This window comes from Suricata suricatta, chromosome 10, assembly GCF_006229205.1.
Source record: "Suricata suricatta isolate VVHF042 chromosome 10, meerkat_22Aug2017_6uvM2_HiC, whole genome shotgun sequence".
NCBI lineage: Eukaryota > Metazoa > Chordata > Mammalia > Carnivora > Herpestidae > Suricata > Suricata suricatta.
The window spans coordinates 75,909,018-75,924,812 of NC_043709.1; the positions used below are offsets into that span (position 1 = coordinate 75,909,018).

The window sequence follows — 15,795 nt, forward strand, 5'->3', positions numbered from 1 at the left end:
AGTCTTTAAGCTCTCTTGGCAGATATGTCTTATTTTTTTTTAGGAGGAAAGGCTTAATTGCAGCTTAAATTTAGTAGCAGGTTACTTGGCAATATTACTTGGAATTAAGTTTATATATATTTGTAGTGGAGATATTAATATTTGCACAAATTTAAAATCCTTGTTCATTTCAGGATAATGTTTAAAAGGTGGATTTTAAGTTAAGTAAAGGATGCTTATGTATAATTTTAATTGCCTGAGAACCCAAATTCATAGACTGATTCATTTCTCTTGCCGAGTTCTAGCAGTGAACTCTACGGTAGAAGTTCATATAACATGGACTCAAAATGAGAAGAATAGATTGTTCCCCCATCTCCCATCTCCAAAGGCACCTTCAAGATTCTCTTCTTTGGCTGATAGTAGTAGTAGTAGTAATAACTACACACACTAATTTCTGAATCCTTACAGTGTTATCAGAATTTCTACGCAGTTGGTTCTTCCCTTAATTTACTTCAAAATATTTGCCAAGACAGCTATATATACAGCAATAATCTTTCCTATTGTTCCCCCCCCTTTTATGGCTGTCTAATAAGTGGTGGTGGTGGCAATTGTGGTGGTGGTGATGGTTCTGTTTTACTTTTATTAGATTTATGTTTCTGTTTGTGAGTTTTTTCACCTTCTGTTTTTGTGAATTTTTTTTCTCTGGAAAAGGTGGTTTTCCTTCTCTCCTTTCTGGGTGATTCATTGTGCTTCCAGAGGGTGTGGTGTTCCTTAGTTAAGAGAACAGTCATATTGAAAATGGCACTGTCATGACTTTTCTGATTTATTTTCTGTCCCATTAATAACTTGATATATGAATGAAGATAATGTTATTATTTTAACCAACTCAGGCAGGAATTCATTAAAAGGTAAGTGTTGCAAGGAGTTGTATCTTAATTATGTGCTGTTTCTTTTGCCTCTACAAGTTTCATAATTTATTTACACTTATGATAAAAATAAACATTTCTGGTATATGTTGGTGGATGTAGGGGAGATGCTTTCTTGATTAATGTAAATAATCTGAATATATCCTGTTCCTGTGTCAGTACGCAAAGTCAGCAGCATAGACCCTTAGAATCAAGACTCTGTGTTTTCTGTGACTTAAAGTGAAGTTAAAAGTAGTCTTTTTTTTTTTTTTATAAATGTAGAAGTGAAATATCTAGAAATTCTTAGTGTTTTCATGAGAATCCTAGAATCAGCTTAAAGATATTATATACCCTTCCTGAAATGAGGCGTTCTAAACCCTGACTCTTCAGGAATACTGACTCATGTCCATGGACTCATGGACAGTTCTATGCTTTCCATTGACTTTCTTGGTCCTTACATATTCCAGAAGCATGTTGCAAAAACTCATAAACTGTCCCTAGAGACGCTTTTGACAGGTGAAAACTCTGTATTCTATCATTTAGGAGAGGGAAATACGGAGTCAAAAGAGAGATGAAGTGTTTGCCTAAATAAGTAAGAGGACTCCAAAGGAAAATGATCATTAGTTAAAGGCTTAAATTAGAAACAGTAGGCTAGTTGCTGCAGCAAATCTATTTAAACTATGTTCCTTTATTCAGAAAAGCTTCTGTGTATTTTATATCACAGTTTCTGACAAGATTTTAAAGTGTGACTTTTCCCTCGTTCTGTGGTCTGTTAAGTTTTGCACTAAAAGGTGTTTTGCTATCCATCTTTTCGTATTTTTACTCAAAATGGAAACTGAGTCTAACTAGATGCCCCATTATGATTTCTAAATTACTTTTGTTACGTTTACATGTACAAATACTGGTATTTCGTGTTTTGCATTTAATTAGAACTTATGTAGAAAAAACACAGAAGATAGAATAATATTCCAAGGTTTTCTAAGTCTTCAGTCTCTACTTTTTGACATTGAGAATTTAAGAGCCATCCACGTTAATTTATTTTGTGGAACTGAGTATTTGGGGGGAAACAAGTCTCATGGGAAATAGTTTGGTCAAGAAGATAAAGAACTGAGCTTGACAACTCATTATTGAGGTTTTAAAAAAATATATAATAATCAAAGTATCGCCTGCCTTAATCTTTCCAGAATTTTGACAGGTGATGAAATTGGCTTAGAATCGCTTCTTTTCAGAGGTTAGTGTGTTTAATACTTTCTGTCTACTGAACTAGACAACTCAGTGATGATGTTTCTAATTCTGTAATTCTGTTATTTATAAAGGCCTGGATGCAGTCACATTTGTCAGAGATTTCTGTGAAAACTGAAGCAAAATTGCCTCCTTTGAGCACTGCAGCATTGTGTCTATTCGCGTATAAAATTTCAGGATCAGGAGTATGATTAGCTTAATTCAAGATGTTTCTTTAGTAAATTAAATGTTTCCAAATAGATTTTTTTATCACCACATATTGAAATAAGAATGATAATTAGGTTACAGCCAAGATTATTTTTAGTAGATCTTGATTTTTAGTACTGTTGTCTAGCCAGGATATTGAAATTCAGATTCTGAAGTTAAAAAAAATTTTTTTTAATGTTTTAATTTTATTTTTAAGAGAGAGAGACACAGCACAAGTGGAGATGAGGCAGAAAGAGAGGGACACACAGAATCCATAGCAAGCTCCAGGCTCTCAGCTCTTGGCCCAAAGCCTGACACAGGGCTCAAACTCACGGATGGTGAGCCCAAGTTGGACGCTCAACTAACTGAGCCATCCAGGCACCACAAGATTCTGAAGTTTTAAATGCATATCTTTTTATTAATGCTTCCTATTCAGTCATCCATTGAGAATTTTATAACTCAGATTGTTAGAAGTAGAAATTGAATCAGATTGCAACATCATCTGTTAACATATCTACAGACTAAAAATAAAACTTTGGCATGCTTCTGAAAAAAATTCCAGATATAACTAATTATTAATTATTTGTTATAGGTGAAAATTTTGACCAGAGTCCTTTGAGAAGAACATTCAAATCCAAAGTTCTGGCCCACTATCCTGAGAATATAGAATGGAATCCTTTTGATCAAGATGCAGTGAACATGGTATGTAGTTTGTTTTTTAATCATTAGCTTTCTTTTTATTTTATTAAGATGACAATAGTAATTGTATTTTGAATGCCTACATTATTTCATTTAATGTTCTAAATAACAGTTCTATATAAGACAGATAATATTTTCCTCATTTTATAGACATGGAAAATGAAGCTCAAAGAAGTTAAGTAACTTGCATAGAGTCCCCAGAGCCAATAAGAGTGTACAACAGACCCTCAAAGCTCATTTTTTAAAAGTTTTTATTTAAATTCCAGTTAGTTAACATACAGTATAATATTAATTTCAGGTGTACAAAAGAGTGATTCAGTGTTTCCATGTATCACCTGGTACTCATCACAAGTGCACGTCTTAATCCCCATTACCTATTTTACCCATCCCCCCACCCACCTCCTTTCTGGTAACCATTGATTGGTTCTCTCTAGTTAAGTCTGCTTATTGGTTTGTCTATTTCTCTCTGTGTTTCTTTCTTTCTCTGTCTCTTTTTCCCCCTTTGCTCATTTGTTTCTTAAATTCTACATATGAATAGGAATCCTATGGTATTTGTCTTTGATTCATTTCACTTAGCATAATACTCCCATGTTGTTGCAAATGGCAAGATCTCATTCTTTTTTTATGACCAAGTAATATTCCATTGTAACTATATACCACCCTTTTCTTTATTCATCAGTCAGTGGACACTTGGGCTGTTCCCATAGTTTAGCTTTTGTAGATAATGCTGCTATAAACATCGGGGTGCACATGTCCTTCTGAGTCCATTTTCTTTTCCTACTGTTAAGCTGTGTTGTGGTTTTGCATTAATACATAGATGCTTTGATAAACAATAATATTTCTTGGTTTGCCTGGAGAGGAGCCTGATAGAAAGAACATGATTACAGTTTTCAGATTTCAAGGACTGTTGTATGATGGGCCTGTAATTTATCATATTTACAAAGCAAAGAGGGAAAGTAACTTCCAGTCATCATTTAGGCATTAGTAGGAATTTGTTTTTAAGGAATTTGAGTTAATGCAGTGAGTTACCACTGGTGGTTGTAAGTTGCTTTAAAGATTCTTAAAGTCATAGTTTTCAGATTATTTAGGATCCTGATTAGAAGCCTGGATAATATTTTGGGCTTCCATGAGTAAAGCTCTGTGATTATAAAAGTCAAGGTGCCCTTCAGTGAGCAAATCAGAGATCAGGCATAATAGGCACAGAAAAAATTAACAGTGGACTGGGACATTGACAGGTGTAGTTCTTTTTGAGTATTTTAAAGATAGAGCCAAAAGATCCCCTTTTGATAGGATACTGTAAGGGAAGGAAATTAACATACAGTAGATACCTGCTACATAGCTCAGGATGTTACTTTCACATACATACTTACGTGCCCCCAGTGGGGGTTCTTATTCATATTTTACAGAGATGATTTACCCAGGGTTATGTGGGGGTTCTCAAAGGCTAAATCAAGATCATTTTTACTCTGTAGCTTAGTTTTTTCCCATCTACACACTGCCTCCCCCAAAGAAAAATGATGTAATTTAGTTTTGGCCTGCACCAAAATGACATGGGTCACATTGGACCATTTGAGGTATTTCTGTATCACGGTAAATTCATTCCAGTCTGAGTTTGCTGCAAGGAGAGAGTAGCATGGTACTTTTTCTAAGTACAAATGCCTGAGGCACTGGCATTTTGACTTTGATTCTTCGGAGAACACAGTGTAGTTGTTTCTCTAAACTGTTAGCCAATACCAAAATAATCAGAGATACCATTTTGCTGGAAGTTAATATGTGGGGCCCAACCTCATCTTTGGTAAAGACAGCACAATAGATACTAAGTAGAACACAACTGTTTGTTATATTTATGACACTGGAGGAACACGGGTGAGCTTTTGACTAAAATAGTCAACAAACCATGACAAAAAATAATTTGTCAGCTGCTATGCCAGCAAATTAATAGGAAAGTATTAAGGAAAAGAATGTCTAAATGAAGTAATGGAAACCTAGATAAGAATGTAAATCGATTACAACACTTGACTTTTTAGATATTTCAAAATAAAATCTGTGGATAAATTAGAAGGTCTAAAACTAAGTTCTTATTACAATATGAATCCATAGTCATTTGGAACAAAATGCCACACTTGGTATATTTTCTTCTATTAATCATTTGAATGCATTAATAGTGAGATATGCATGATAGCTTTAGCCTCAGTTTGTAAAACATTTATCTTTAAGACAGTAATCAGCTTCCTTAATCTGACTTTGATATTTTCTTTACCCTTGCCTCTGAGATTATTTTATGTAAGCAACCAAAGTTTCTTAAGAAGAATAAACACATAGGCTTGTATTTTGATGGTTAAGCACCACACAGCATTTTGGTTTTTGTTGCAAATCTAAAAGGATTTGCTAGCATTCCTTGAAAATCTCTGAAAAGCATTCCATTAAACTAGACTGCATTTGGGTCATAGATTTACTGCCCTTAATTTCCTCTGATTTATTAGTAAGTGCATTTGTATGAAGCTATAATTTATTCCTACCTAGGGATATAAAGCTTTCTTCTTGCCTTTAGCAAATTCCCACTCTAATGAGTCATCACCTTCTGCAATATCGGTCATTTCTTTAACAAGCAACAGTGGTGGTTTGAGGAAGGGTCGTTAATTTCATACAGAAGCTAAATATTCCAAAGCAATGAACTTTGTTAAATAAAACAAATCCATGTATATGAGTGCCATGCAAATATAAAAAAGAAAATAAAGAACAGGTGGAGTTGTTTCTAAAATAATTGCTTTTTATAGTCTGTTTTAGTATCTGATTCTGAGACTTTCACAATAAAAGGTGGGGGGTAGTATCATAAAACAGAACAATGCAACAGTCATATCCCCAGAACTAACACATATGTCTACATTGACAAATTTGCTTCAGATCTGTACTTTAAGTTTATTTATTTATTTTTGAGAGAGAGGAGGGGGGAGGGAGGGAAGGAAGGGGCATAGAGAGAGGGAGAGAATCCCAAGCAGACTCTGCACCATCAGCACAGAGCCTACTGTGGGGTTCAAACCCATGTACCATGAGATCATGAGCTGAAATCAAGAGTTTGACACTTAACTTACTGAGCCACCCAGGAGCCCTCATACTTTTTCTTTTAAATGAAGTTAAGGATTGCAAATGGAGCTAAAGTTCCCCAGCCTTCCCCTACCCCCATTTCAGATCTCTTTGAGGTAGTCTGCAAATTGGCACCCATGACTATTTATATAATGTTCTGGTCAATAGATTTATCCTTAAGAATGTAGTGAACCTGGGGAATATTAGGAAGAAAATACAGTCAATACCTTCTTAAGTAAGTTATGAAGTATAAAGATTCTGTTTTATATATCTGTACTAAGTGAAACGTCTGATATATGATATTTTAGGTAACTAAAAAAGTCATAACTGTTATGAAGCTCCTTATAATCTATCTATAAAGCTCTAAGTTTACAATTTACTATTTACTTTGATGACAAAGAAGGTTAGGGTGGAATGATGAGCAAAGAGTAAAAAGTAAAGGGTTGACTGAAAAAAAACTATTCAGGTGTCCATTTTGTAAGATTCAAAGGAAAAAGAGCTGTGTATACTTTTCAGAGATTCAGCAAGTACTTGAATTTAAAGTGAATAATGCTTAGTTACATTAATAGATTTGATATTAGGATGAAAGTAGGCTTTCATTTTCACCCAAGTTTTAAGTTCATGTGTCATTACTGGGGAGCCTAAACTTCGCAGCTAAAATATTTCACTGGCATCTCAAACTCAATATGCCCAAAATTGAATTCACGATCTTCCCATGACCCTTGGTCACCAAATGGTGCTACCATCCACCTAGTTGCCTAAGCCAGAAATCTGGCATTATCCTCAAAAGTTCTCACTTTCTTGCCCTCTTCTTCTCCCTCTCCATGTGCAATCAGTTACCTGCTACTTTTCTCCATTTCTACACACCCACCTTAGTCCGAATCACCAAGCTCTCTTACACGGACTTCTGTCCTTCCCATTCTTCACACTAAAGCTTCTGCTTTTGTTGCCACTTCTCTCTGGAATGCTCTTCACTTCTCCTTGCTCTAGTGAATTCTTACTGAACTTTCAGATTCCATTTTAAACACAACTTTTTCAGAGAAGCCATCCCTGACCACCCTTCTACCTTTCCGTTAGTTCCTGTTAGGTTCTCTTAGCACCTTGTACCTTTTTGTAGCATCTGTCACAGCTGCAACTAAATAATTATGTAGCTAGTTATCAGCTGTGTGTGTCCTGTTATCATGTAAGCCCCACGAAGACAGGCACCCTATCTCTTATTCTTTGCTCTGTCCCTAGTTTTACACATAGTAGAGGCTGAAATCATTGAATAAATGAAGGAATGTTTGCTTCCTCACAATACTTTCCTTCCCAGTCTTTGTCTATTCAAGTGTTAACTTCATTGCAAAATCATCGTAATCAGGAGTAGTTAGGTACTCTTCTCTGTTTCTGTAACTTTCGAACATACGTCATAGCATCACTGAGGATATTATTTTGTAACCATTGGGTTGTGTGTTTCTCTTTCTTACCAGACTGTAAACTTCCTGAAAATGCTATTTTCACATTTGTCTTTTGAATTACCAAATTCTAATGTAATATATGACATAAAAATAAATGTTTATTAAAGGGAAATGGAGGGAGAGAGGGAACGAAGGTAGGAAGAAAGGAAGGGCAAATGGACCAACTCTGAATAATTTGTTTTTTATTTGTGTAATAAGAGAGGGCATGGAAATGATAGAACTATAGAAAATGGAAAAAGGAATTGTAAAAATTTTAGCCTAACTGCCTGAAATAGTCCAGAGAGATAAGGACATACAGTGACTCGAGCTAGGAGAGTAATCTGATTACCAGTGCACTCTGGTAAATAATGGCAACCCTAAATGTTGTTTTATTGTGGGAGAGTGAAGAGGAGACGTGACATTGTTAGTAAATGGCAGTATTAGCGATAACGAGAAATTGTCAAATGCCATAGTGAACAAATCTTGATTTATATCTCAGGTTTTCTGAAAAGTAAACCTGACAATTCATGCAAGAATTCTCACTTTTAAAAATGAAAAAGCAATAGCATTTTCCAAGTCATGGTTCCCAAATTAGAAATATAATTCCTACTTTTTTTTTATTTGTAGGAAGAGAATTTAAGAATTCTTACATCTGTTATCTGTAGCAGAGAAAGCCATTCTTTACTTTGAGCACAACTTTTGGCAAGCTTTTCCTGTAAATGTTTGAATGCATGCTCAAGAAAGCTACAAAACCTTAAGGGAATATTTGGCAGCTGTTCCAAAAACAGTTTGAGCTATAATTTTGTGGTTTATGATGTCAGGAAAGCCTGTCAATTAAATTAAATCTTTATTTTGACTTTGGAGGTCATTATGTTTCCATATTGCCTACTACATGTAAAAAGAGAACTCTGCACTTAATCAGGAGAGGAACTAAATTTGGTCCTATACCCCAGCTGTTGTTTTTGTTTGTTTTCTTGTTCGTTTGTTCCTTTACTCATTTAACAAATACATATATGCCATGTACTATGCTAAAGAAGTTTGAGCAAAGCCTGGAGCAAGAAGGATTCAAATCATCCTTCCTACAGTCTTTATTGACTATAATAAACGTGTCAGTTGAGTTTTTATTCATAGTATCAGCAGAGGGTCTCATCTTGTTACTGTGAAAGCAGTTCGAATGTGAAGACATAATTATGAAGAGGTCCTGCCATGACCTTTCCATACACAACTATTCCCAAGAGTAGGAATAAACACATTTTTCCTCTAGCAGAGTCAGGTATTTGTGTGTTTTACCTGGCTCTGTATCATCTTCTACCCAGATATACATAGAAAGTTAATTATTTTCAACACTATAAAAATAATTACGTAAAGCTACCCTAGTTATTTCTAGGTCTCGTATTCAGCTACCTTAGTTCTAGGTCTCATATTCCATGATCTATAAGATATTGTCACTGACCTGATAAAGCTAAGCTTCATGGTTTTTGCTTTTTATCTTTATTATCAAACACTATTTATGGCCCCAAATAGTATATTGTTCTATGCATGGTACTCTCATATGTTTACAGTTATTGAAATACAGTACCTTGAGTCATTTGCAATCTAGAAAGCCAAACAAAATAGAGAAACTAGTAACGTGTGTCAGTTTACAGTGTGCATATGTATACAGCGGTACAAGACTTTAATTGCTTCCCTGTTCACTAAAGAGGTTTTAGAGAAAAGTGACATTTTAATAGCACTTACAGGATGAAAACAGTATTTCTTATGGAATGATAAAGGAAGCTTCTAATTTAAGGTACTATTTATGTGGTGACTCAAAGTACGAGAGGGTTTCCATTGTCTTTTGCTGTCTGACAGACCATCCTAATACTACTGAAGTGGCCAGAAACATGGATTGGCAATTTTTTTCATAAAGGGCCAGTTAGTAAATAGTTGAGGCGTTGTAGGCCATACAGTTTCTGTCAGTTACTCATCGCTGCTGTGGTAGTGCCAAAGCAGACACAGACAATGTTTATTTTTTATTTAAAAAATTTTTAATGTTTTTTTATTTATGAGAGACAGAGAGAGACAGCATTAGCAGGGGAGGGGCAGAGAGAGGGAGACACAGAACCGGAAGCAGGCCCCAGGCTCTGAGCTAGCTGTCAGCACAGAGCCTGATGTGGGGCTCAAACCCATGAACCGTGAGATCATGACCTGAGCTGAAGCCGGGAGCCGGACACTTAACCGACTAAGCCACTCACGCGCCCCAACACAGACAATGCTTAAATAGATGGGCGCTATTGTGTTCCAATAAAATTTTATTTACAAAAGCAGATGGCAGATTAGATTTGACCTAAGAACTGTAGTTTGTTGACTCTTGATTTAAAACAACAAAATCATTACTTTGCTTACAAATCTGCAATTCGGGTACGGTTTAGCAAGGTAACCCCTCTGCTCTACTGGGTGTCAGAGTGGTTTGAAGTCTGAAGACTGGAGTCATCTGAAGGTTCACCCACTCACAGGTATGTCTCGGGCTAGAAATATAGCTGGGGCTCCTCTTTCTCTGTGTGATCTCTCCATGTGGTTGCTAGCAAGGCAGCTTCGGGTTAGTGGAATTTCTTATATATTGGCTCAGAGCTTCCCAGTGTGTGTGTGACCAGAGAGAGAAAGCAAAAGAGAGAGAGAGAGAGAGAGAGAGAGAGAGAGAGAGAGATGGAAGTTGTATTGCCTTTTTAAGCCTAGCCTGAAAAGTCACTTCATATGTCACTTGTCACCTCCATTACATTTTACTTGAACAGGCCAGAGGTGGGCACTGTGGCCCTCAGGCCAAATATTACTGGCTACCTATTTATAAATAAAGTTTTATTATAACAAAATCATGCCCATTCCTTTATGTATTGTTAGTGGCTACTTTTATAATATGATGATAGTGCTGCATAGTTGCAAAAAAGACTATAAGGCCTACAGAGCCTAAAATATTCATTATCTGGCCTTTTTTTTTTTTTTTTACACAAAACTAGTTTTCTGGTCCCCGAGGTAGGCATTTTCAGCCACCCATGCTCTTGATGGGAGAGTGGCAAGGTTCTGGAACAGCTTGTAGAACTAGAAATATTGTTGGAATCATTTGTAGAAAATACAGTCTGCCACAGGGAATGAAACATGTGGAAACTTAGGAGAAGATAGTTCTAGCCAGAAGGAACAGCAGATTTTGGCAAATACCTGCTAGATGTTTTCCACAGAAGACAATGTAGCCAGGTTTGCTGGAGCAGAGTAGGTGAGCTAAAGAGTAGTGGAAGATGAAGGCAGAGAAGTTGCTGGTGCCAAGTTCATGTAGGGCCTTCTAGGGGACTTCTATTGTAAAGATTCCAGGTTCTGATGAGATAAGAGGCCCCTGGGAGTTCTGAAGAGAGTGACAAATCTAGCTTCTATTTTTTAAGGATCACTTGTCTACTCTATGGGGAATAGATTTGGGGGGACAAGGACAAAAGCGGGGAGACTGTTGAGCAGAATATTAAATAATCATCTAGACAAGAGAAGAAGATGGCTTAAATGAGAGTCATAAGAGTAAGGTAGAAATAATCATTTGTTTCTGAATATAGTTTTGAAGGTAGAACCAATGGTCTTTGTTGATGGATTGGATAATGGAGTGGAAGAGAAAGAGAGAAATCAAAGATGACTCTAAGGCCATGAGGCATTCCCGCTGCCTCCTTGGAACCCCTTTGAAAACCACTGGCCTTCAGTGTAGGAAGACTGACATGCAGATGCATCTGATTCTGTCCCCTCCTCCTAAAAACCCTTCAGAGGCTTCCCATTGTTCTTCTCAGACTTCTTTTTTTTTAATGTTTATTTATTTTGAGGGAGAGAGCACATGTGCAACATGTTTGCATGCACTTCAGGGGCAGAGAGAAAGAGAGAGAGAATGAGAGAATGAATCCCAAGCAGGCTCCATGCTACCAGTGCAAAGCCCAACATGGGGCTTGATCTCACAAAGATTTCTAATATGACTCACCAAACCCCTTCATGACTTAGCCTCTAATTATTTCTCTTATGTTCTTTCTCACTTCCCCCAATCTTGCATTCTGTTACCCACCCAGAAAAAACAGATGTCAGTTCCTCACACCCTTGTTTTCTGTCTTCTGGGTTTCTAGTACACATGTCCTTTCTGCTTTGTCTTCATCTCCCTAACACATATACTCATCTTCAGGTTTCGACTTGGACCTCCTTTATTTATTTATTTAAAAATTTTTTTTTAATGTTCATTCATTTTTTGAGAGAGAGAGGAATGGGAGAGAGGCAGAGAGAGAGAGGCACACACACAGAAGCCAAAGCAGGTTCCAGGCTCTGAGCTGTCAGAACAGAAGAACCCTGTCAGTGCGGAAGAGCTCAGTGTGGGTCTCAAACCCACCAAGTATGAGATCATGACCTGAGCCGAAGTTGAATGCTTAACTGACGGAGCCACCCAGGTTCCCTTGGACCTCCTTTACTTCTATCTAGAGCTCCTCTCCTTTTCTAATCTCCTCCTATGTCCTCCTGTGACATTGTTTTCATGATAGTCTGTATTTACTCTGTCGTAGTACTTGCCATACGTTACAGTTTATGATTTTTCAGTCATGTGTTGTCCTTACTGGACTGGAAGCCCTGTAGGACCAGGAGCATGCCTTTCTCATCGTTTTATCACCATCACAGGGCCTGGCTCATAGAGGCACTTAGTGTTTGTTGACCGCTTGAATGAAGGACACGTCACTTTTAACATGAATTGCATTTTCTTAGTAATGTGGGGAAAACTTCTAAATTTTATGCCAGATCGATTGTTAGATCTGAAAAAGAAAAATATAATAACTGTGGTAAAATCATTTCTATGCAGAAAGCATATTGCAGTATAAAAATAGAAAGGAATACATAAAAATTAATCATCATTGTGTTAGGGTAGTTTTTTTCTTAGTATATTTCAAGTTTTCTGCAATGTTTCATTTCTTTTATTTAAAATGTTTTAAAGAATCAATTCGAATTACATTTTAAGAATCTTAAATATGGCATCTTTAATTCCTCAGGTAATTTTGTTCCCAGGTTTGACTCAATCCTGAGTAGTTACCAACCAAAAGAGTAATATCTACTGGAACAAATCTAAAATGTCTTTTTTTCCTACCCTTCTGCTTCAGTAAATCAAAAAATCATTCCATTTTTAAAGTTTCTGTTTCTAAGATCAAGTATCCTATTGTTCAAAATAGTGAAAATGATATATTATTTTTATTCTTTTGTTTAACTTTTTTTTATCAAATGAGTTTTGATTTATCAAATGAGTTTTCACCTACTTCCTATTCCCCTGAAACATTACCATCGTTACTCCAAAAATGGTACTTAAATACTTTTAAAGTGCCTTTGAATATTTTGTCTTCAAGACATTGATTAGCAAATGTAGATAATGAAAATGAGGCTCAGAAAAGTCACATGCTGTGCTGAAGGTCACAGGCTTGAATAAGATTGGATAAGAGGTTTACTGGGAGTTAGTCAAAGATCTAATTATTAGTCAAACATCCTACATGTGATATACAACAAAGATGTTTTTCCTTGTATATATATTTTGTTTAAAAATAATCTTATCTACGTGTAAATGAGGAACTTACAAAGTATTTCTAATTTAAGACTGCTGCTAATAATATTAAATCTGGATAAAACCTGTGTCCTTTTGAGTCCTTTTATGTTAAAAACAGCAAACATTATTTTCAGGTTTGAAGTTCTTTGTGTACTGCATTCTGATGCTTTTTCCCCCTTCCTCCACAGTTGTGCATGCCTAAAGGGCTGTCTTTCAGAACTCAGACGGACAATAAAGACCCTCAGTTCCACTCATTTATAATTACCCGGGAAGATGGTTCTCGTACCTATGGTTTTGTTCTCACGTTCTATGAAGAAGTTACCAGTAAGCAGATCTGCACAGCAATGCAGACGCTCTACCAGATGCACAACGCAGAGCATTACAGCAGCGTGTATGCCTCGTCCTCCTGCAGCATGGACTCGCTGGCAAGCAGTACTGACGAAGGAGACACAACTTCCCTTTTGAAACTCCAGCGCTACAACTCCTATGACATCAGCAGAGACACCCTGTATGTTTCAAAAAGTATATGTTTGATCACGCCACTCCCTTTCATGCAGGCCTGCAAAAAGTTCCTTATCCAGCTTTACAAGGCAGTTACCTCACAGCAACCGCCACCCTTGCCACTGGAGAGCTACATCCATAACATTCTCTATGAGGTACCCCTTCCACCTCCTGGGAGATCACTGAAATTTTATGGTGTTTATGAACCTGTCATCTGCCAGAGACCTGGGCCCAGTGAACTCCCCCTCTCCGATTACCCTCTTCGAGAGGCCTTTGAGCTTCTGGGATTGGAGAACCTCGTGCAGGTGTTTACCTGTGTCCTTTTAGAGATGCAGATCCTTCTATATTCACAAGGTAGGTCTTTCCTGGATTTTAAGTCTCTCCCCACAAAATACATATGCTTTTCCCAGCTACTGAATTTCCAAGGGGTGTATTACTAGAGCCACATGCTTAATGATCAGAAGTCTTCTGTTTTGTGTAAAAGAGGCAAGTACAGATGAGACCAGAGGCTGTGGTGTCTGTCAGTCGGCTGTGGAGAAAAACAAGAAAGAATACAAAAGTATTAATCTGGCTGACCTAAATGTATTTATTTTTTAATGGAAATAGGTCCTTTCTTCCAGATAATACATAATCATCATAAAGGAAACATTTATTTTCATAATGAAAGTAAGAGAATGATGTTAGTACCAGGAACATGTAGCCATCTTATGTTTTGCAGATTAATAAAGGTTCACATAAAAACTCAGTTGTGGAAAGGAATCAATGAAATTGTTGACTCTGCAGCTTCCTAAGGCAATCAACTTTGGATCTTTCCCACTGAGAGATTTCACCAAATGTGACTTCCTTGGGTCTAAGAGTTTCACTGGAGTTATGTGGAGGTTTTTGTTTTGTTTTGTTTTGCTTTTTTATTTTTTAATATGTAAAAAAATTTTTTTAATGTTTCTTTTTGAGAGAGAGAGAGAGAGAGTGCGAGTAGGGGAGGAGCAGAGAGAGAGACACAGAATCCGAAGCAGGCTCTAGGCTCTGAGCTGTCAGCACAGAGCCCAAGGAGGGGCTCAAACTCAGGAACAGCGAGATCATGACCTGAGCCGAAATCTGACACTTAACTGACTGAGCCACTCAGGGACTCCATGTTTTGTTTTGCTTTCAATTCCGGAAGGAAGTTACCTTTGTGAGGATGTTTTTTATTCAAAGTTCTCCCAGCACATACTCAGGAACTAACAGAATTTGAGTTTTACTTTATGAATGCATTTATGATGTTGAGACTAGACTAGACTACTGGTTCCAATCTGAACATGATTTTGTTGGAGAAATAGAGATGCTCTATCTTAATGGATATGTGAATTGAAGGAAAATACAAAATGGTTGCTGGGCATTGATGGGTCCTTTGAAAAATGTGTCACAAATACTTGGGTTAGCTTTTTGCTAATTTGTATTTAGGCTAGCAGGATTGTAGTGCAATCTCCTGACTGCTGCTGTCAAGCCTATTTTACCACTTTCTTTTTTTTCTTTTCTATTTTAAATTATAAGTGAGTCTGAGCCAAGTAGGCTATATTTGTACTTCCCCATCTTGTGTGTATGTTGACACTATTTGTGTGTTGACAACCCTTCACGAGGTTGTATTTTCTTCAGTTTATCCTACATAATGTTCTTTGATAATGTGTTCTGATGTCTGTTTTTGTTGTCAGAAAGTTCTCTCATGACCAGTCTAAATTCTTTCCTTTCCTCTTGCTCTCACTTTCTTAGGGTTCATCATTACCTGCAGATCACTTGTTTATATCTGAAATGTGAAACATTAAGTAATTTTCCCTTCCTTTCTCTTTCTTCGTCTCTTGCTTTTTTCCCTGAAGCAGGGGTAGGGGTTAGAGAGTTGCTGGCAGGGGCAGGGGCTTGGAGCTTGATACTCTCAGGTATACTAGCAAAAAAAGAACTTAGGTCCTGTATTGGCAAGGGATCTTCAAGGTCATTCACTTCAGTTTTAGTTCTGCCTAGAGAAGCAGTGTTGGCCAGACAGAATATTGGTTTTTGAAGTCATAACAATCATAGGTTCACATATCTGCTCTGTCACGTACCAGCTGTAACCATGGACAAGTTACGTAATCTTCCTGAGAAGTGTCAATTAATTCATCTTTATGGAGATAACAGGGTTTTTTCCTTCTGTCTCACTGATTTATCGTGAAGGTTAAATAAAATCTGT

The 15,795-nt window shown here is 36.9% G+C and overlaps 1 protein-coding gene across 1 annotated transcript in view; it reads left to right on the forward strand.

The window, feature by feature from the left end:
• The window catches only part of DENND5B (DENN domain containing 5B), a 185,048-nt gene that overhangs the window by 69,775 nt on the left and 99,478 nt on the right, over nt 1–15,795 (forward strand). Inside the window, exons 6-7 of the mRNA XM_029955517.1 lie at nt 2,905–3,014; nt 13,286–13,952. Of these exons, the coding sequence (XP_029811377.1) occupies nt 2,905–3,014; nt 13,286–13,952 (777 nt within the window). The remainder of the gene's footprint in view (nt 1–2,904; nt 3,015–13,285; nt 13,953–15,795) is intronic.